At 38.6% G+C, this 21727-nt stretch overlaps 2 protein-coding genes across 2 annotated transcripts; both read right to left on the reverse strand.

The window, feature by feature from the left end:
* Nucleotides 1–78: 78 nt before the first annotated feature.
* Nucleotides 79–8101, reverse strand: LOC113530534 (proteasomal ubiquitin receptor ADRM1). The gene is made up of 10 exons (XM_026920658.3): nt 7945–8101; nt 4984–5193; nt 4498–4614; nt 4276–4396; nt 3634–3720; nt 3402–3483; nt 1850–2097; nt 1369–1526; nt 447–549; nt 79–342 (listed from the first exon to the last, which is right to left on the reverse strand). Exons 2-10 carry the CDS (start codon nt 5191–5193, stop codon nt 239–241), a joined length of 1230 nt encoding a protein of 409 aa, XP_026776459.1. The 5' UTR covers nt 7945–8101; the 3' UTR covers nt 79–238.
* A 1764-nt stretch (nt 8102–9865) lies between these two features.
* Nucleotides 9866–20441, reverse strand: osbpl2a (oxysterol binding protein-like 2a). Its single transcript, XM_026921007.3, has 14 exons — nt 20317–20441; nt 16990–17096; nt 16760–16871; nt 16601–16676; nt 16137–16271; nt 15941–16038; nt 15660–15842; nt 15469–15576; nt 15197–15286; nt 13930–14053; nt 12997–13122; nt 12442–12565; nt 12255–12345; nt 9866–12167 (listed from the first exon to the last, which is right to left on the reverse strand). Exons 2-14 carry the CDS (start codon nt 17024–17026, stop codon nt 12065–12067), a joined length of 1407 nt encoding a protein of 468 aa, XP_026776808.1. The 5' UTR covers nt 17027–17096; nt 20317–20441; the 3' UTR covers nt 9866–12064.
* Between the last annotated feature and the right edge of the window lie 1286 nt (nt 20442–21727).

Here is a 21727-nt window from a genome sequence, read left to right on the forward strand (position 1 = left end):
ATATGCTGAACTGTCATCCGTTACGCTTGCTCTGCTTCCACCGGAGTAACTGACAAACCAGACACACAGCAATGAGAGTGGTTTTGTCACCTGCCTTTGATTATTTATTTCATCCCCAGCATGTATATTATGTGTAAAGAGAATTACTAAATTAAATTGGATAGAGAGATGTCATGGTTTTGGAGCTATATGTAAGAAAAGAGATGAAGTTAAAATATACACAAAACTCAAGGTTGAACTAATCAAGGCTCATGTCTTCCTCATCATCTTTCTTGTCTTTAGGCTTTCCTTCTTGCTCAGTTTTAGCTTCACCTTCCATAGCCTTGGCAAATGCTTCTACATCTGTAAAACATACAGTGAGTCAATGTGAAAGTCTACACATTCCAATGTATATGTAAGGATTTGGTTACGTACGTCTGTGCTGGATATAAATGATGCATACTTGCCTCCTTTATTTGCTGCATCTACAGCTTCTGAGGGCAACCCGAACTGATTCATCAGGGGGCCTAACTGTCCTGATGCTAGAGCACTGCTGAACAAACTCATAGCCTACATAGAAAGAGAAATTGAGGAAAATATATCTTCAGATTGTGTATTGTTCAGCGGATATATGTGTGAAAAACAAGGAAACTAAACAGCAAGCTTAATGTAGCTCAAACTTTGTTATAGGCATGACAAAATAGTATTTTCCTAAGACTAGGGCTTGTCAACTGGTGGACAGCAGTCTGGATATAGTCCAAGCAATGTATTTCAGCAGACCATACCAAGTACTTGAAAACAACTCTTTAGCAGAGGGCATAAAAGTATTTAAAAAAAACAAAAAAAAAACAACTGATATTCAAAAACATGAACCATCTCAGCTGTTGTAACCACTTTCAGTTGACTTACTTATAGCCGTAAACTCATCATTTACCAGTTAAGCATTAAAAGGTAACTGTTGTCACCATTCAGTCATGGTAGTTTTTTACCCAGTCCTTTGTAAGTAAGGAATTTCATGTAAGCTTTAAAAAATTTTAGTCAAGTACCCCTGATCTACACCAATAATTAACCAAAAACAGATCTCTGTGCAGTGAATGAATCAACTGATTAGAAGGAAACTACTTACATATCTCTCAGGAGGCTACATATGGGCCTTTGATTAATAAGTGCCTCATTTACAACAGGAAACTTGCTGCAGCATAAACATGTCTCTTAAAGCTAAAGCACACTGTTATCCTACACTACTCTATACTAAACTACATCTTCCTAAGGCCAAAGATAGTGTCAGGCAAGATCGAGCATTACCTATCTGCTAGCTAAAAAGATGGCCTCTGCCTTTCATGAAAACATCTTTGCCATGGAAACACATGACCCATGTGATAGTCTGACCTGCTGAAACTGTGGTGAGGTGAGTGTATTATGGAGTTCGTCTGTGCTCTGGGGAAGAGACTCTCCAGATGGAAGGAAGGGAAGTAGCCGCTGCTGAACCTCTGCGTTTGCCAGGATTGGTGCCATGATCTCTGGTGTTAAAACACTGGCAAGATCAACTGTTTAAAGACAAGATGAGTACAACAATAAGATGGCTGCAAAAACACAGTGTCTTTCCAGTGTGTGAAGTTCAATGTGATACCAGGCTTTCATTTGCATTTTTCTAGTCCAGAAAAACACTCTGCCCCTAGTTGACCCAGACAAGAGTGTGTCTTAGCTTTGTACTTTTCTTTAAAAGGTAGCTCAGAAGGCATACATAGTTTTAACAGAGCAGGTAAGATCAGTGTTTTTAGTGCACCTGTAATTCTCCTCATGGGCAGCTAAGGGCTCAAAAGTAAACTACCTGTTCCTTTAAACTCTGAATTTCTTATGCAAACCTCACCTCCTTGCCCAGCTGTAGGAACGTTCATGGTTGCCAGGATATTCTGCAGGTCGCTGAGCTGGATAGGCTGGGTGGGGCTGGTAGCCCCGGCAGAGGGAGCAGGGGCTGCAGGAGTGGTAGGTGTGGTCACAGGTGAGGCTCCAGTGGCTGCAGAGGGGGTAGTGGGAGTGGTTGGAACTTGAGAGGAACTGATGCGGGTAGCTGCTGATGTGGAGGAAGGAGTGACAGCCGTGGACTGACTGCGAGAGCTTGTAGGAAGGAGAAATTTCATTTTAATTTATTTAAAGGTTCATGAAGTAGGTAAGGCACAACACTTAAGTTACCCGAGTTATCTTGAAAACAATGAAATGACTAGTGGCACTAGAGAAATGTACTTCATAGTTCTGATGAGAAATCTGAAATACTAATTTACATTAGTTTATCAAAAAAAGCCTCTAGTTTCAGGTTAATTGCTACATCCATATAAATCCTGAAAAATTTTGTGCTCTGCATGGACTTAATAAGGTGTTGGAAATATATTGTTCCATGCTTTCTGGGCCATTAGATCACATTCCATCATCAGAACCACAGTCCACAGTCTTGAAATCACAATCCACCATCTGTTCGTGCACAATGTGACATGGTGCATTATCCTACTAGAAACACTCAATTTAAAAGGGTAGACTGTAGCTATAAGGCATATGTAAGTGACGTAACATGCTGAGCTGGAATTAAGAGAATTAAAATGTGAGAAGAAAATATAATGGTTTGAGGAATGTTAACACTACCAGCCTACAGTACTACTGCTGGGTAGGATGGATCCATGTATAGGTGCTGTTTCTGGCTATTTCTCAAACTCCCTTCTTCATGTCTCTGCAGAACCTGGGACTCATCAGACTGAGCTTTTTCATATTGTCAGTTCAGTCCAGTTTGTGATCACAGTTTGAGGCCATGGAGGAATGGAAGGATGTGGTTCTCTGTGTTTGACACACTCTACTTTTAGACATAACCTGAAAGATATTTATCGCACCATGCTCTGTAAACTATAGTTGTGAGGTTACAGCTGGTAACCTCACAGCTAGGGACAGGTGGTTCTTACAACCTGGAACCAGTGTGTTTAGCACAATGGTCAGTGTCCCTTAGATCATGTGGCTTGTCCATTCTAATGCCTGGTTAACAACTCTTACCTACCTGTGCAGAGTTGTACAAAAAGTCCACTGTGTGGAGACAACTCACTGTGTTTGCAGGCTGGGTATGTGTTTATGTTCCGTGCTGTACATTGTATCGCTCGTTTGGGTTAGGGGTTAAGGTTAGACTTATGGACTTTTGGTTCTCCAGTGAGGACTACCTCGGCTAATGTTGTGTACCAAACAGACTGGCCCTTAAGATTTAGGTTCATCCATTAACTATGCCTGCAATTCATTACCCCTCTGAACCCTCATGACTCACATTCCTCACTCTATTATCAGTTTCACTGTAGTTACTGAATGATTCATAGTAGCTAGTGAATAATTTGCTTTGTGATGAATAACTGAATAAAACATGTAAGGTGTTATTTATCTCCAAGTTTTACCTGGAAGATGAGCTGCTGGTTGCTGGAACACTGCCTCCCAGCAGACTGGCAAGTCCTGGTCCAGCTAAAGCACCCAGACCCCCTTGCACAGGAAACAAAAAGACTTTTTGTCTCAGTCCCAAGAGCCAGTCTGTCTTCACTGAAGTATGCTGGACTTTTAACACATCTAACCTTTTTGTCAAGATATACACACAAGACATGCTCATACCAGTCCTCTCTGAATATGACTCACCAAGTCCACCAAGTCCTGTTGGTCCAATCAGCTGCATTAATTGATTATGACTCATATTACCCAGAAGACTCTGCAGACCACCTTCACCTTTTGGAAAGAAGACATTAGTCAGTTTAACACACTCTTTAAACAAAGTCTCTAGCTCAGTGTGGGGGCCAGATTACAAAAACAGCCGCAGCATGATTCATGAAAGCACTGTATCAGCAACCACACGAATACATTTCCCTATTCAAATGGCAGCATATGTCCTCATGCATTTCACTATTTTACATTTGAAACCACATTTGCATATACATGCTGCATTTGTTACCAATTGTTGTGAATGAATAATAGCATTGAAGTCAGGCTCAAATTGTTATCTAGCTAGGTTGCATCATAGTTATTACCAGAGAAACCATATTATGTATTCTTTTTTTTTTTTTTGCTTCATCATCAACTCAGTTTACTGATGTAGTAGAAAACATCTATACAAAATCCTTCTTTTTTTTTTTTAAATTTAATTAGCTGGTAAAAATGAAGGGCATGTAAAAATGTACTCAAGGCCTAGATCACTAATTTAATAGCTATGCTCTAGGTGATTCAGAGGGAACTAGCACACAATGCATTTAATAATCAGAAGTAAGTGTTTGTGAGAATAAATACCTCCTAAAGCAGAAAGCTCATGACTGCTGCCTCCACCACCAAGGGCACCAGGTATGGGTGGATTGTTCAAGTACTCATTTACTTTCCTGCAGTGCTCATCATCTTTATCTGTTTTGGGCTCCTACAAAAACAGAATTGTGCTTTTATTTAGCTTTCTAATTTCCTCACCAAAATGAGTGTAAACAAAAAGCGAAATAAGCACCAAAGTCATAGTTCACACACCTGCATCCAAAAGAAGAGCCTCTTGGAACCTGCTTTAAACTTCAGCACGTAGACACGACCTGTTGTGCACTGATTGACTCTCTTGAACTCACAGTCATCCGGAAAAATAATCAAGTCCTTTAAAGTATAAATACAATATCACATATTATATTTAATATGCCACTGAGCACACTGATAAGCCATAATTTTTATGTTCAGTTAACATTCACACTAATGGTAGGTCCTACAAATAAGCTTGTGTTTAATCAGTTGTGGCATTAGCATGATTGAACACTTCATACATTAATTGTCTGATCAGGGGAGTTCACAGTATGATGAACAAATGTATACTCTAACTAGCAGTAAAAATAATTCAGAAAAATATTATATACAACTAATAATTTTGGTTTCATACATTTTCTACTTGTATGTAGCTATTAGCATTACATCTATTTGAAAACTGCAGAAAATTACATCTATTTGAAAACTACAGAGCTCCATACTAACATCTTCCACGTTCCCAGTTGTCCTGTCCTTCCAGCAGAAGTGAATAAGTGAGTCGTCAGTCTGTTGAATGTAGACTTGACCTTTGCGTTTGTCAGGGGTCACGATGCTTCCTTTCAGGCTCATTTTCCCAGCCCGGAACTCCACCAGGTATTTGCTGGATGAGCCACGTGACCCAGACACCAAACTTGGAAATAAGGCCCCAGAAGACATCTGCAGTGAGACAGCAGAAAGATTACTAATCAACTTTTTTTACGTTGTATAAAAACAGAATTAGGACTAAAAGAGCAGGATCAACTATGCAACACCGATCAAACTGGACAAAAAGAGTTAATTTATAAATGCATAGTTTCAATGTATTATACTGTGGTTTGAACATTATAGCAAGCCTGTACTAGTCTCACAAACAGTGCTGCTTCACTAATTAGAGCACAGAGTTTCAGTTAGATGCCTGCTTTCCTGTCCTGCTTTAAGACACTGATTAACTAATTATTAACTAATTCTCTTTAATTATCAAAATTTAATGTGTACAAAATTGCTTTGGGCTAAAACCAACATATTGAAGGTTGATGTTCTTATTTTTAGGCAATTATTATAGTTGTTTATAAACGGTGTTTAGCTACTTTCCCACGGTGACATGCCGGTCTACATGGAGTCTGTCCTCATGAGCAGTAGTTAGAGATGTGCTGTTCCAGGATATTCGTGCTGCTGCTACCTGAGTGTCACTGTGTACTTTCTCCAGGTTCTACAAGGCTACCTCGCCCCTTCCAGTGATGTTAGTGTGGTGGTTATTTTCAAAGACCCTTCCAGTGAGGTGGGTCGTTATCCAGGTTGTTCTCTCCACCCCTTGTGGCTGACGTGTGAAACAGAAGGCTAGATACATATGTAAATGTGGCTCTAAAAACCCTAGATAACTGCCAGTATTCCTTATCATTCTGAACCAGCAGTGATCTAGCAGCAGCTTGGCAAGAAGTTTCCAGGGAAAATAGCTAAATGACAGCTGTATTTACTGCAAACCCTGTTATACATCACTTAGTGATTTTGTGGAACGCTCTCCGCACACTCAGTGGTGGCAATTTAGTGGCTGTCACTAGATTTCTTGACTGAGAAAAGATTCCAGCAGGAAATCTTTTTGAGCAGATGTTAGCGACTCTCCTGCACTCGATACAACTCTCCAGGTCACATCACCACTGCTACTTAGATGAGTTGAGAGCATTTTCAGTTGACTCACCACCAGTGTGTAAAGCCTGACTGAGTTGTGCTTATACAAGCCTATGTTCCCAGGGGCCAATCACTAATTCACCAATTTTCTCACTAACCAATAACTGATTACCAATGTTTGTCCCACCCACATAGTACTTTGCTCTTAGATTTAAACTGTCTTCTTGGTGATATTTACAAGTAATAAATGGGGTTACTGCATCCATAACAATTTCCTTCATGTCTGTTTCAAACTACACACTACCACTGTTCTTTTCCTATGTTCTCTGTAGAAATTATAGTAATTTCCAAATATGTAGCTAGTTTGTGTGCCATGGCCAAAGACAATTTCTTTCTATAAGAAATAACTTACAATCTATTCTTATTTTCTATTCTGTTAAAACGCTAAACAATCTATTAGAAATTTCATTCGACTCTGAAAACCCTGACTCCAGAAAATCTTCCTTGTTCATGTAACACAAGTTGATATGCAATGACTATACCATGAACATGCAAATTAGTCAATGGCTATGTTTACTTGCACATCAAATTCCCTTTAAGATCTATATTTGGGTTGCAGCCATATTCCGAACACGGTGTTTATGCGTACAGGCATCGAACTATTCCTGTATACATGGTTGTTGTAAGTATGCCCAAGTTGCCATTTTTAAATACCTAGCCTACAGCTAAGCATCTGTTAGCACCCACAATTCCTTGCAGACTGAGCATGCGCATATATTTCCTTTCAGTGGATTTTCTGAATAAGGTGTTTACATGCAACAAAATTCCGATTAAAACAGGCATATTCCAGTGGTGGGAATCGGAATTTGCAGAATCAGAATATTGTCTTAATCTGAATCGGGCAATCAGATTGCAGCGTTTACATGCATGACTCAATACTAATTACAATATCGCCAAATTCCGATTAAATATCGGATTATTGATGTGCATGTAAACACAGCCAATGACGTCATCTTGCGACCTCTAGCGGCTTCTTGAGCAGGCATTAGCGACTTTCTTCATCTAATATAATAACAGTACGTTGCGTCAAGCCTGTTCTGTTTAATAGAATATAAATAACAATACCAATAACACTAGTTTATATTTAATATACGACGGCCAGGTGAAATGTATTATTTTACTGTTTTATTACCGGGAAAAGGTCAAGGATTTGGAAATACCTAAGTGTGATGTATACAAGCGTCATGGTGTCCAATAATTTCTCAGTTTAAATGTGTTATATATTATATTATATTATATTATATTATATTATATTATATTTATAACAATACACAACGAAATCTTGATAGTAACCCCTGGGAAAAATCTTGATAATAACCCCTGGGAAAAGAAGTTGGCATGTAGTTTTAGTGTTTTTTGACACGTGACTCGCTGGCGTTTCCTGAACTGGAGAGATAAATATTAGCTAAAATGCATTTTGTACTGTAAAGCGTATTTGCTAGTTAAACAACTGATACTAGCTCAATTTAAAAAAAAACTCTAAAAGAGACTTATGGTTCACTGGTTTTATTAACCGTGACTGTTTAGTAAATATGAAAAGCGTGTAATTTGTTTACAAGTAGCTGGCTGGATAAATAACTGATGCTAGCACTAGCTAGCCAACTATTAAACTGCTATCCAGTTATGCCTCCGAAGTGATACTTTCGGACAAACATCTTGAATTTCATTCCTAGAAATCACATATCACACACAAAACTGTTAGTATTGCATATTACATAGCACAATTAGATAAAAATAACTTACATTTCTTTCGACTCAAATGCTACACAATTATACAGGAGCAGGGAAGACGACAAACCTTACAAGAACTAAAAATGAGCGATGCGTTCTACATGATTGGTCAACCAGCCACTCTGTCTTATCACTGATTGGTTATTTTGCATGTCATTCAAACTCCACACAAGGGCGGTTGGCCAAACGTGCACCGTCATGATGTCTGAGTGAATAATAAAGACTCCGTGTCAGTGAGTCCCACGTGTACAGAGCAAAAGTATTCACTCCCGGTATTTCTGGGTGGAAGAGTTTTCATAGTTTACGTCTAGTTCACAAATTAAATATAAAAATATAATGCAAGAATGAACTGTGAATCTTTTTTCATCTTTGTTGTATAATTTGACATTTTATGTGCAATTATTTATTTATTTATTTTGCATCAGATGTGTATTTCTAGTTTTTTTATATGCCTTTTTCTTTGTAAAGTACCTCGAGTTGCATTTTCAGTGTATGAAAGCTGCCAAAAAAAGTCCATAAGTATTCCATAAGTATTTGGACAGTGACACAATTTCTGTAATTTTACCTCTGTACACCACAATAGATCTGAAATGAAGCAGTCAAGATGTGATCGAATTGTAGACATTGTAGACTTCCAGCTTTAATTCAAGGAGCTTAACAAAAAAATATTGCATTAACCATTTAGGAATTACAGCCTTTTTTTTTTTTTTTGCAGAGTCACTCCATTTTCACAGGCTCAAAAGTAATTGGACAAACTAACTATCATATATATTAGGACTATTGTTAATACTTGGCTGCAAATCCTTTGCAGTTAGTGACCCATGGACATCACCAAATGCTGAGTTTCCTCCCTTGAGATGCTTTGCCAGGCCTTTACTGCAGCCACCTTCAGTTGCCGTTGGTTTGTGGGTCTTTCTGCCTTCGGGTTTTGTCTTCGGTAAGTGAAAAGCAGCTCAACTGGGTTGAGGTCATCAGACATTTAAAAACATTTAATTTCTTTGCCTTAAGATGCTCTTGGTTTGCTTTTGCGGTATGTTTTGGGTCATTATTCATCTGTACCCTGAAGCGCCATCCTGTCAGTTTTGCAGCATTTGACTGAATGTGAGCAGAGAGTATAGCTCTATACACTTCAGAATTCATCCTGCTACTGCGATCAGCAGTCACATTATCAATAAACACCAGTGACCCAGTTCCATTGGCAGCCATATATGCCCATGCCACTGCCACCAAGTTTGACAAATGATGTGGTATGCTTTGGACCCTTCCTTTCTTTCTCCACACTCTTCTTTTCCCATCATTCTGGTACAAGTTAATCTTGCATCAGAAATGGTCAGGCTTTTTTTTGTTTTGTTTTTTTTACAGCAAAGTCTAATCTGGCATGTCTTGATTGACTTTGACAAAGACACACCTACCTCTTAAGTGTTCTTGACTTGGCTAGATATTGTGAAGGGGGTTTTCTTCAACAAGGAAAGAATTCAGCATTCATTCAATTTAGTTGCCTTCTGTGGTCTTCCAGGCTTTTTGGTGCTACTGAGCTCACCAGTGTATTAAAGCTGAAAGTCTACGCTTCAATCACATCGTGACTGCTTCATTTCAAATCCATTGTGTGTACAGAGGCAGAATTATAAAAATTGTGTCCCTCTCCAAATACTTATGGACCTGACTGTATTATTGTTTAAAAAAAAGTTTTATTCTGATCCTCTCAGTCAGCACACCTGATTTAAAGACAGGAGTGTATGACATGGCAAGGTTATAACACTGGCATTATTTGCTGCTTGAATATGTTTGTTACATGTAATAGTGAAGAAACCTTTGGGGAACTTAACAGTGTTTTTCTTTTTGTTCTAATAGTATGAAAATGATAATGCTCAGCAGTACAGAGAGAATGTTTTTGAACAATTCACCATGCTATCAATAAAGCAAATATACACAATTGTACTTACTGGAATTTATTTGTGTTTGCTATTTTACATTTAATATTGCTAATTTTTGAAGGACCAGATTTACATTGTTAGACAACCTAAGTGTTTCAATTGACAATTAATATGATCTATACAAAATATAAGAAAAGTTTTATTAAGTGCAACTATATAAAGCCTACATAGGTCATTTGGTGTGTTCTTTTTGTGATGCAGTGGAACCCACATATGTTAATAATCTATAAAACAACTACTGTATTTTCACATACAGTGTTGATTATTAGTAACATGCTACCACCTGTTTCACCTACCATGTCAACAATGTTTGCTTTATGTAGCTGCACTCTGTGGGACATGGCACAGGTTCCTCTTAACATTAACCTTCGGAATTTCACATTATATCAGTGACCTTTATGACTATAAGGCTGATGAATAAGAACAATATAGAATTATATGTATATAATATATAATTCAATAGAATCATTTAACTGTCACTTAAATTGACATGTACGTTCAGGTAAGGATATTGTAACTGTATGGAACATGTATAAGTTGCTACACACAAACCCTTTGGTGAGCAACTAACTGTTCTGGTCAAATGCAGTTGAATCCAGCAGAACATATATCAGTGAAGGTTCAGGCCAAAACTGTTGCCAAAAACAGCCAAAAACTGTTTACAAATCTAAGCAAACACTCAATGAAGTTCAATCTTTACAAAGGGCCAGTGTGGGACACAACAAAAAAGTATCTCAAGCTAAAAAGAGACAATGTGTGACATAAGCTGGGTGAAATCGAGACTGTACATATACAGAGTCACTGGATGGGACAAAAACACCAGCCCTTTGTTTGCAAAGTTGGACTCCAGCGGAATATACCAAACATTCTCAATACAGTTGCAGTTCTGAAGACACAATTTACATTCTGATGAATGTTTGCATAGATTATGTCATCTGTGTGTATGTGTGTGCAAGAGAGTAGGAGAAGGAGACATGCCCAGTAGGAGAAAGACAGTATCATCCGAGAGATCGTTTGAAACACCTTGTAGTAGTGCACCATTCCCGTTTATCTTTTTGAGTCTTTCAGGAGCACACATACATATTAGTAATAAAACAGGTTTTGTAAAGGTTATACCAAGCAGCAGTTGAGTACATTTGGATTGTATGTTAAGGTGAAACATTCTTTAGTAACTAGTGCTGAAAACATATATAGCACCCATTTCCTTTAAATGAAGCCTGTGCATAAGTGTGTGAGACTGTCTAAACACACACACATGCAGTCCTGATGAGTTTTATGGCTTTAGTTTCCACAAAAGGAGAGTCACTTTGGCAACCATAATCAACTTAAAATATCAGTATAAGAATACACTAGACTTCTCTGCTGTGAAAGGTGTTAATTAATTTCTATACCATTAAAAACTCTTCATTTATAAAGTAAACATGGTCAATAAGCAGCTTTTATACTTGACTAGTCATAAAGCATGCATGTGAGGAATGAGCATGCAACTTTTAGTGAACTCCTATGTATCAGTGGAGACATACAGAAGTTCTGCCTGAAAGATCCTAATGGGACTTTTTATTTCTGGAGATATTAATCACTCAGCTACTGACTCTACTTAATTAATTCTAAATGCACTAACTGTTTTACTGGAAATCCCAAAGTGTTGCTTACACTTACAGAAGTCACATTTATGGACAAGGTATTCGCTATCATAGTAATGCTAAAATAGTTGCATTAGTCTGATCATAAATAGCTAAAAAGAGTCTCATAAATCTCCATTGCTGTTAATGCAGTACTGCCATCATTAATATCGTGTACCCATAAAACACCTGAGTATAACAAGCATGATATATGATAGGGTGGGGAACAAGTTGTGCATTATTCACTACACATGTACTCAGCCTTACCTATTGTTTTACCATAAAAGTAAATTACATGGGGAAAAAACATATTGCATTTCCTACATTTCAAAAAAATTAAATTAATTCAGTCATATTGAATTCCGGGTTTTGGATTTCCAGTATAAAGATTTGGCTGTAATGTGGGAAGGAGAGGTTTTGTTACTCAGTTCAGTAAACCATTCATCTGTCTCACATTTTGATAGCTGAAAAAAATAAAAATAAAAAATAAAGGCTTTTTGTGAGTAGATAAATGATAAGGACCAGGCGATGGAGTGACCAGAGGTATACCAAACCCCTTGCTCTTTTCCCAGCCAATCAGTAGATATCAGGGAGGTCAGAGTATTTCCTGTCAAAGTAGCCACCTGTGTAGATCCAGTCTGAGGTTCCTGTGTAAGGATTTGTGCCCTGCTTGAACCATCTGGAAAAGGCAACACCCATATATAGAGTACGTTCATTCAGGAGCTCCGAGTGTGTATAGGTATACTAATGATGGAATAAGCTTTACCTGGTGGACCAGTCCTCCTCATCTTTAGCACGTTCTCTCCGTGCAGCTCTCTGCTTCTCCTCCAGCCTCTCTTTCTCTTGACTCGCAGTGTCTGAAACATAAGAATGGACAAAACAGGAATCAAATTTCCATTGTAAGTTAAATAAATAAATAAATAAATAAATAAGAAAAAGAACTCTGTATTTACCTATGTCTCCGTTTTCCATTGCTCTTATGTCTGGTCGCAGGCGGCAGTCTGTAGGTGCTATGACTCCCTCCATGCCAGGAGCCAGTTCATTGAGCATCATGGCAAAGCTGGTGAAATTATACATCTAGGTAGGAAAGCAGGGGACAGAAACATTGTCAAATTGCAAAGTATATTAATAACACATTTAATTTTAACTGGGGAAATTAGACCAACATTGTTCAGTAGAAAATATTGTGCAAGTGTAAAGGATACAGTATTAAAAACTGGGTTTCTTCCCTACGTGTGTTGAGAGCTGCAGTATGATCAAATTAAAACCTCAACCTCTTACAATTTTAGAGAAATGTATTTTCATATGGTACAGGCTCAGTATTTAAATCTACATACTCTACATACATGTTCAAGCAGAATTCCCTTTAGGCATGATGCATATTAAGGCAAAATTAGAACGTCTTCATGAATCCATGAATACATGCGTACATACAGTACATGCCTTCCAGACATAATAAAAGCTGAACATCTCTGCAAAGGCAGAGAGAAAGAACGAGATGAAGTTACCCGATCTGAGTGTGCAGGTCGCGGGGTTATCCTCCACAGTAATGTACTGCCGGGGATCATAGTCACTGTCTCCTGAACATCTGGCATTTCATCAGCATCATCAGCACCACTACCAGTATTCAGTTCCTTAAAGCAAACATACACTGTCTTTAACACCCTGTCCACTTTAAACTCTATACATCCTGTCACTAGAGAGTTAAGCTAGCAGTAAAAATCCCAGAAAATATAGTGCACAATATTAAGAAATGTGGTATATTAAACATTCAGCAAAGTTTGAATATTAAATATATTATAAAACGCTGCTCAAAATAGCTGAATTTGGTCATCAAACCAATCTGTCTGTGTAGCGTTACGATAGACATCCCTCAGCCTGAGATTCCTAGCCTGCTACACTAGTCAAGTAGAATTATACACAAAGATCCAGAATGACGACTGTTCAGCACTACAAAACCTACCCAACTTTTGCTTGCAAGGTTACTCAGACTTGAAAACATTCAGATGTACATGCAAAATTTTGCTAAAAATGTGCAAGGAACATTGTACTTTGACTAATAAAGACTGATCTGTTTACACAGACATAATAATATAGCCATGTATACTATATGTAGATATTGTAAAATCATTATTTACTTGCACTATAACTGCAGATCGTTTGCCCAATTGTGTGATTGTATAATAAATGTTTAGGTTCCCTGGGGTTTCATACATACCAGCACAATAACTATACATGACAAAAACATTTTTAAATGCGATTCACAAATATTAGAGTCTTTTAGAACTTTACTGCAAAACATTATAGCAGTTTATAACGTGAAACATTTTGTAAGACAGTAATGACTGCATCACATGTGCAGACATCAACATAAAAGACATACATCATAAATTTTAGAAATAATATTCATGATTATTAAGCGCATAAACAATTATCTTTACCTGTTTGTGTTTCTTAGAATCTCCACTCTTCTTTTCTGCCTTCTTGTTTGCTTCATAGACCTTTGGATCTATGCTGTACAGGCACTCTGTCCACTTCCCATAGATAATGCGCCGCTTCTTCTTACTGTGTCGTAATAAATGGAAATTAAATTTGTTTAACAATTATAAAGACTCAAACCAAACACAAGCAAATGGATAATGTCTTGAAAAAGAATCACATAATATTGTTAGTTTACACAGATGAGCCAAAACATTATGACCACCTGTCTAATATGATGCTGGCCATCCACGTGCCAACTGTAACCCGAGGCATGGACTCTACAAGACCTCGGAAGGTGCCCTGGGGTCTCTGGTACCAAGAGGTTAGCAGCTGATCCTTTAAGTCCTGTAATTTGCAAGGTGGACCCGTCGCAGATCAGCACAGATGCTCAATTGGATAAAGATCCGGAGAATTTGGAGGCCAGGGCAACACCTTGAACTGTTCATCATGTTCCTCAAACCATTCCTGAACAACGTGTGCATTGTGGCAGGGTGGACTGTCCTGCTGAAAGAGGCCACTGCCAGGGAATGTCAGGAAATATCATTGTCATGACAGGATGAATGGTCCACAATGATGTTTAGGTAGGTGGCACATGTCAAACTGACATACATATGCATGCCTGGACCCAGGGTTTCCCAATAGAACACTGCCACCTGCTTGGCTTTTTCCCCATAATGCCATCACTTCTCCATCACTTCTCCAGGTAAGCGGCGCACAAGTACCGAGCCGGGACTCATGGGACTCATGGGACTCATCAGACATGACGACCTTCTTCCTTTGCTCCAAGGTCCAGTTCCAATGCTTGTGTGCCCAAATGTAGGTGATTTTAATGGTGGACATGGGCACTCTGACTGGTCTGCGGTACGCACCACTGCTAACTGGGAGCACCCCACAAGCCTTGACGATTTGGAGATGCTCCAACCCAGCTGTCTGGCCTAAAGATTTGGCCTTGTCAAAGTCAATCAGGTCTTTATGCCTGCCCATTTTCCCCCCACGTCGTCTACGAGAACCGACTGTTCCCTTGTTCATCTAATATATCCTAGACCTTGACATGAGCTGTTGTTATGAGATAATCAATGTTATTTGCTTCATCTCTGAGTGGTCATAATATTTTAGCTCATCAGTACGTGTAATAAACTTTTACAGGTGATATATGCAGATGCAGTGTGATTGTAATAAAACCCTGTGAACAGCATGGCCTGACATTTCATAGTAGTGTCATGTCACCTCTTGTCCTGGATATGACCTTCCACCCGGTGCAGTTCTTTGCCAAACATTCCGCAAGGCTTAAAACTGAGTATACACTTGTCCCCGGTGCTTCAGCCAAAAAGAGACAGAATAAGTGAATATTTACCCACAGACAGTCAATAGTCAAAAGGACACAAACCTGTTCAGTAATCTAAAGCAAAACAGTATCTCCATATTTTAGTAACACTAAGTCAAGAAAATTACTGTTCTTCAAATAGGACAGTCTCTGAGGGAAAGACAGTGTGCATTACCTGTGGTTGATGATCTCTACGGTTCCATACTGTTCAATCCACAATTTGCCTATGATGACATTGTGCACACAGCACGTAGGGTTTGTCCAAGTGTATGCTTCTTTGTGCCTATGGACAAGACATGTATGTCAAAAATATTGTAGTGTCATATATTATATAAGGGCTGTTCATTACACCTATAGGCTACTTACTTGGATAGCTCTAGTGTCATAGTTCCTTTGGGTTCCGCTTCTACACTTTTGCCCCAGAACTTCAGTTTGGGATAAATCGAGCCGTGGAACTGAAAGTCCTGGCTGAGCGATTCAGTGTGAAAAGCACTAATTGGGGGATGGTGGCTAACCTGCTCTGAGATCAACCGGTATCCCTCATCTTCCCTACAACCACAAATCACCACAAGGTTGACAGTAAGGTTCGGTTAGACTTTTAAATAGAGTAGGCTGATTTCACATGCACATGATTGGGGTTGGCTTACCTTATAAGCTCATAAGTCTCTCCCAGTAAAGGGTTAAAAGGTTTTCCAGTTCTGTCCGACTGTGACGCCACAGCAGACACAGCGAATGCAGCAACGAGCTAACGAACAAAACCCAAGAGCTCAGTACCAAAATTATTAGGCATCTCAAAGTAGTTTGCAGTAAATAACAGAAACAAATTAGAGGCAAAATGCTTACCTGCATACGCTCTATAGAATCAGATAGTGTGCAAGCTTTATGAATGAGGTATGTGTGTTCCATATATTCTGTAAGTCTCTGAAGAAAGCTCAGTGGCTCATTAAAAACCACAGGCATAGTTATCTTGGACAGCTCCTGCACAGACAAAAATGTTACAAGACTATCATCACCTCCGTGATCTATTCCTGTTATTAGTCAAAGCCATATTGCTACTGAATTAAACTCCATCCATTTTCCATAACGCTTATCACACACAGGGTCACGGGGGAGCCTGAAGCCTATCTCAGGGAACTCCGGGCACAAGGCAGGGGACAATTTGGAAATGCCAATCAGCCTAGCAAGTGTTTGGACTGGGGGCGGGATTCGAACCCCCCAACCGCAGAAGTGCAAGGCAAACTATTAAGGCACTGTGCCCCACCTAAAACGACATGATCTACTTTATTCACAAGGTTTATTCCCCCTACCATGCCAATGCATTTTTTCAGGAAGCCCCAAATACTGAAGTCATGTCTGGAGAACATGGGGGCAGGGAGGGTTGTCCTGCACAGGAAACAGAAAGACACATATGTAATAAAAATACATCCCCTTTTTACATGTTGACCTCCTGACACTTTGCAACATACCGTCGTTCCCACACTCCATTCTCTGATCGCACACTGCCATTAGATGCCTGTTTGCTCTCAAAACCAGGGGCATCTTTAAAGCTGACTTCACAGGAGTCATCTGATTCCAAACCTGTGAGAATGGCAGAAGAGCCAAAAAAAAAAAAAAAAAAAAAGATTACAGGAGAAGAAATATATAGACTGTAGCTAAATGATCCACTAAATGATTTAGTATGATCCACCATTCCCACCTGTCTCTGCATCATAAAACTCCTCTTCGCTGTTCATGATGGACAGTTAGTAATGGTGTCGTCAGTGAGAGAGCATCGTTCCTCCAAAGCAGCAGTCTAAATGGGTCCTATAAAAATACAGCACAGAGAAATGATGAGCTGCTCATGAAGGAACTGTGCTGGCATATTCATCACAAAAAAAAAAAAATACTGAGTCCAAAGATATCACACAGAAATGTTAATAGCTGTGATGCATAACAGAGAATGTTTCAATTCAAGTAGGAAGAAAATAATTAAGGCTTTCAGTATGTGATGCTGATAAACAGCAGTACAGTAGGATAATGCTGTGACACAGTGACCTAGTAATTTTTACATTTACATTTATTTATTTGCTAAATGTTTTTATCCAAAGCAACTTGCTTTTAATTATGTGTATGCATACACAAGATGGCTGCCTCGCGTATCCTGAAAGGTCTGTTTTTTGTACTGGTATTCTATATTTTATAGATTAATAAATACTTTTGAATGTAAAGTCAGAGTTTTCGATTTGAGATGCAGCTGAGATGACAACAATCACAATCACAGCAGAATGTTGTTTAAAAAAAAAAAAAAAAAAAAGACAGCTCTTCAGTGTGTTTAACATCGCTGTGCATTAAATTGCTAAACATTACAGTTTGACTTGGAAAGTAGATGGACAGGAATATTATGGCTCTAATGTGCCACCTAGTGAATGATGCATGCGAATTATGCACAGTGCCACTCATACTGCCACTGCTTCTCCACGTGCATGCAAAGTCAGGCATCAAGTATAAACCGGCCTATAAAGGTCAAAGGTTTTGTTTAAGAGTCCAACAGTGGCTCTCTGACGGTTCCTGGGATCTTCTACTCATTTCCTCACTGTCCTTTGTCTTTGCTTAAAATTCAGCAGTTCTGAATAGCATGTCTTATATGGTTTCTCACAAAGAAACAGTGTATAATTTTGCAGAGGTTTTTCTAAAAAAGCCCCCGCAGGGGCCACTACGGGTTCAGAGATTTTTACTCAGCATTAAAACAAGTATTTAGCAAAAGAAAAGGAGAATTCAATAACTGATATGAAAATATCTTCATGTCCAATCAGTTACTTGTTACAATAAGTAACAAAGAAGTTATAAAAGCACATGCTTGATGATAATGACAACACTTAGAAAAAGTGCATCATGTTGTTATTATATAACAATATCATATCATCATATTGCACAGCCCTACTTGGTATTACAGCCTTATTTTTTTTATTCTAACTTAAAACAAAGGGACAAAACCAACCAAGTCAGCAAGCTTAATATATTATACCCTGTTAAACATGAATGAATGAAGTAGAAGGCAGATATCAGCTGTTTATTTTAACACCCAGTAACCTCAACTGTTGTGCACTGTAAAATTCTACACTGAACATAACTCACAGGTCATTCTTAACATGGCTGATTTTCATCTGAATGAACTTTAAGCAATGGCCTGCATGAAAGCATCATGAACTTGATTGATAACTATGAAAGGGACAAGCAGGCACACAAAGTCTGAGCAACAGTAAATCAATCTTTTTACTGCAAAAAAAAAAAAGCAGTTCTTGAAAAGTATGCCATCAGTCTAAGCTACTGCCACCTGTTTTTCACAACCATACTCATTAACAATGGCTCAGATGAGAAACAGGTCATCACTATGGGCAAACAAGCTTGTCTTCTCAGTGTTTAGTGACAACAGTGGGACCTTGTAACCTGTGTATGCGTGTGAGAACAGGATGACGAAGTCAGAGTCAGGTAATGCAATGCTATGCAAGAATCAAAGGTCTCTTCCTTGCAAACAGCTGACATGAGCATCATTTCTGCCAGAGAAAGCAATTTTACTGTGGTGCAACTTTAGTGTTAAACAACTCGCATTATAACGTAATCTGTATGGCTGTCATGTTGCATTCCCCTCAGGAAACATGTATATACACACATTTAGTATTTTGTAGTTATAACTGATTAAGTGTTGATGTTCACATCTGTGCAAGACACAAAAACAAAAATAACAATTCCCATTGTTTAGACAACTTGTTTAGACGGGTTCAGGGTAAATTACATTACATTACATTACACGGTTCCTTGTGTGTGTGTGTGTGTGTGTGTGTGTGTGTGTGTGTGTGTGTACAGACTGAAAGCTGATAGCTAATGTGCTGTGTAAGGTGGCTATGACAATATCAATCAATATGTAGCATGGGATACTCTGATATCAAATTAGACTTACGAGAGCTCTGTTAGATTATTATTAAATTATTAATTATTAATATTATCCTGTCTAGCTCATGTTAATTTAAATCAAGTTGTAAGTATTTTATGTTGTAACTAAATCAAGTATTATATTGTTATTATGTGGACCATCATTTCACACCAAGAGACTAATGAGATATTCTGCAAACACACCAGTATTATATGCATTATACATACATATTATATATATATATATATATATATATATAAAATATGTATGTATAATATATATATATATATATATATATATATATATATATATATATATATATATATATACACACACACACACACACACACATCATGGCAAATAAAGCACTGGGTTCAGGACAGAGAAATGACTGTTCAAATGGTCTTTTAATAAATACCTAGCTGAGGGTTACTCTGCACTCACAGTGTCACACTCACAGTGTCACACTCACAGTGTCACACTCACATGTCCATTCCAGAAATCCCAAGCTGAACAAGGGGGAGAAATGACATTTTCTTATGAATTAGATGCACACGTTTAATAACAACTTAACATTTTAACTTAGCTATACATACCTAAGTTAGCTACACACGACAGCTGGATGTCATACCGACATCTCAAACCTGACATGTCATACCTGACATCCCCCCAAACACACACACAATAAGTCTATCTCTGTGACATAACTAAATGTTGACATGACATGACACCAGGATAACCCTAACTCTACACCTTCACACCACAGGCTGCATAACAACCGTCAATAACACTGCAGGCTAGCGAGCTAACTGGTGGCAAGTCTGCCATACTTTGGAAATATAATAGCTGACAAACAGACTATCTGGCTTATTTGGTTAGCTCAGCGTCGAGCCTCAGAAACATTTTATACCGTTAAACGTCAGCTAATCTGGCTAGCTTGCTAGCTGAGTAATGTTGACGTTGCCTGTCTTAGCTAACGCTAGCTAAGCTAACCAGCTACGTGCACACAGCCTGACAGGATACCTAGCGCGCCAGTCCAGAAAGCGGGACTTCTTTACATTCTTGACAGAACAATGAAATTACGAATTAATAAATACATATAAAATGTCTTACATCACCTAATACCCCGTTATCATTCCAGCAGTAAACAGAGAGCAAGCGTCCAGTTTGGAAAACTGACATAAGGGGCGGGCGTTATTGCGCAAGGACAAGATGATTGACAGCTGAAGGAGCCTATAGGCTTGCGGAAAGGGGCGGTCCTATTACTGATTGATAGACGGGATACAGGTCACGTCCAAACAGGCGGGATTTTGACGCAACGTAAACTGGAGGTACTAAAAAGGTATGGATGTGTGTTATTTATATGCACTGTAATAAATATCGTTCTTGTCAGCTGCTCTCTTCCACTTGTGGGCGCCTACTGTCTAATGACTCTTACAATAGCCTATAGTCTAAATATAATTAAATGTTTCATAGATCTAGGCTGTGTGAAATGTTTGAACCAAATCTTAAGGATAGGCTACTAAAGAATATTTAACAGCCCAATAATAATAAACAAGGGCTATGGATCAGTTAGACCAACAAAAAATGAAAACTGGGAACAAACTGTATTTTCCTACAATAAAAAAATGCAACCAAAAATACAATCATATAATAAGAATAAGAATAATAATAAGAATTGTTATTATTATTATTATTATTATTAGTAGTAGTAGTAGTAGTAGTATATATTTATTTATTTATTCATTCATTCATTTATTATGATTGTTGTTGTTGTTGTTGTTGCAGCCTTGCACCTCTCGGGTCCCGGGGTCACTGTCTGTGTGCAGTTTTTGTGCATGTTCTTTCCGTGTCTTTCAGATTACTGGGTTCTTCTTCAGTTTCCTCCCGCTTCCCAAAAACATGCCGGTGGTGGACTGGCTAAGATGAACTGTGTGTGTGTGAGTGTGTGTCTGCGTGTGTGGTGCCCTGCGATGGACTGGTGTCCCATCCAGCGAGTATTTCCGCCTCATGCCCAGCTCCCAGGATCATGTATCCCTGGTCAGGATACTGAGTGACGCCCCATCTAGCCCACTAGCTTATTACTGCACAATAAGAAAAGTTATGAAAGGATCCATAAAATAGCCAGTCGCAGGTATGTGTCGCAGGTGTGCTCCTGGAGCAGGGATCACACCTGTGTAAAGAGCAGTGCTGAAAGTGTTTCTCCATAGACCATACAATGTCAGGATGGGCGTTTTCCAATCCGTTATAGAATATATACTCTGTGTGTAAGTAGAAGTAGATCTGTACATAAAATTGATATATAGAAAATAATCGCAAATAGTATTAACATTAAATGTTAGTGGAATGGTTAGAGACAAACAGAAAAACAGAAAAACGGGTGTGTGTGTGTGTGTGAGAGAGAGAGAGAGAGAGAGAGAGAGAAAGAAAGAGAGAGAGAGAGAAAGAGAGAGAGAGAGAGAGAGAGAGAGAGAATAATCCCGTAGGGGGCGGGTAGATCTACATTCAAAAGTGCTTACACACA

This window comes from Pangasianodon hypophthalmus, chromosome 16 (genome assembly GCF_027358585.1).
Source record: "Pangasianodon hypophthalmus isolate fPanHyp1 chromosome 16, fPanHyp1.pri, whole genome shotgun sequence".
In the NCBI taxonomy this organism is placed as follows: Eukaryota; Metazoa; Chordata; class Actinopteri; order Siluriformes; family Pangasiidae; genus Pangasianodon; species Pangasianodon hypophthalmus.

Excerpts from the sequence above, each read along its gene's own strand:
- LOC113530534 (XM_026920658.3), bottom strand. The coding sequence starts at position 5,193 with ATGTCTTCTGGGGCCTTATTTCCAAGTTTGGTGTCTGGGTCACGTGGC. Across the intron at positions 3,721-4,275 it reads TGAGCTTTCTGCTTTAGGAG|GTGAAGGTGGTCTGCAGAGT; the intron begins GTATTTATTCTC and ends TCTTTCCAAAAG. Across the intron at positions 550-1,368 it reads CCTCACCACAGTTTCAGCAG|GCTATGAGTTTGTTCAGCAG; the intron begins GTCAGACTATCA and ends CTTTCTATGTAG.
- osbpl2a (XM_026921007.3), bottom strand. The coding sequence starts at position 17,026 with ATGAACAGCGAAGAGGAGTTTTATGATGCAGAGACAG. Across the intron at positions 16,677-16,759 it reads AATGGAGTGTGGGAACGACG|GACAACCCTCCCTGCCCCCA; the intron begins GTATGTTGCAAA and ends TTTCCTGTGCAG. Across the intron at positions 16,272-16,600 it reads TGAAAAAATGCATTGGCATG|GAGCTGTCCAAGATAACTAT; the intron begins GTAGGGGGAATA and ends TTGTCTGTGCAG.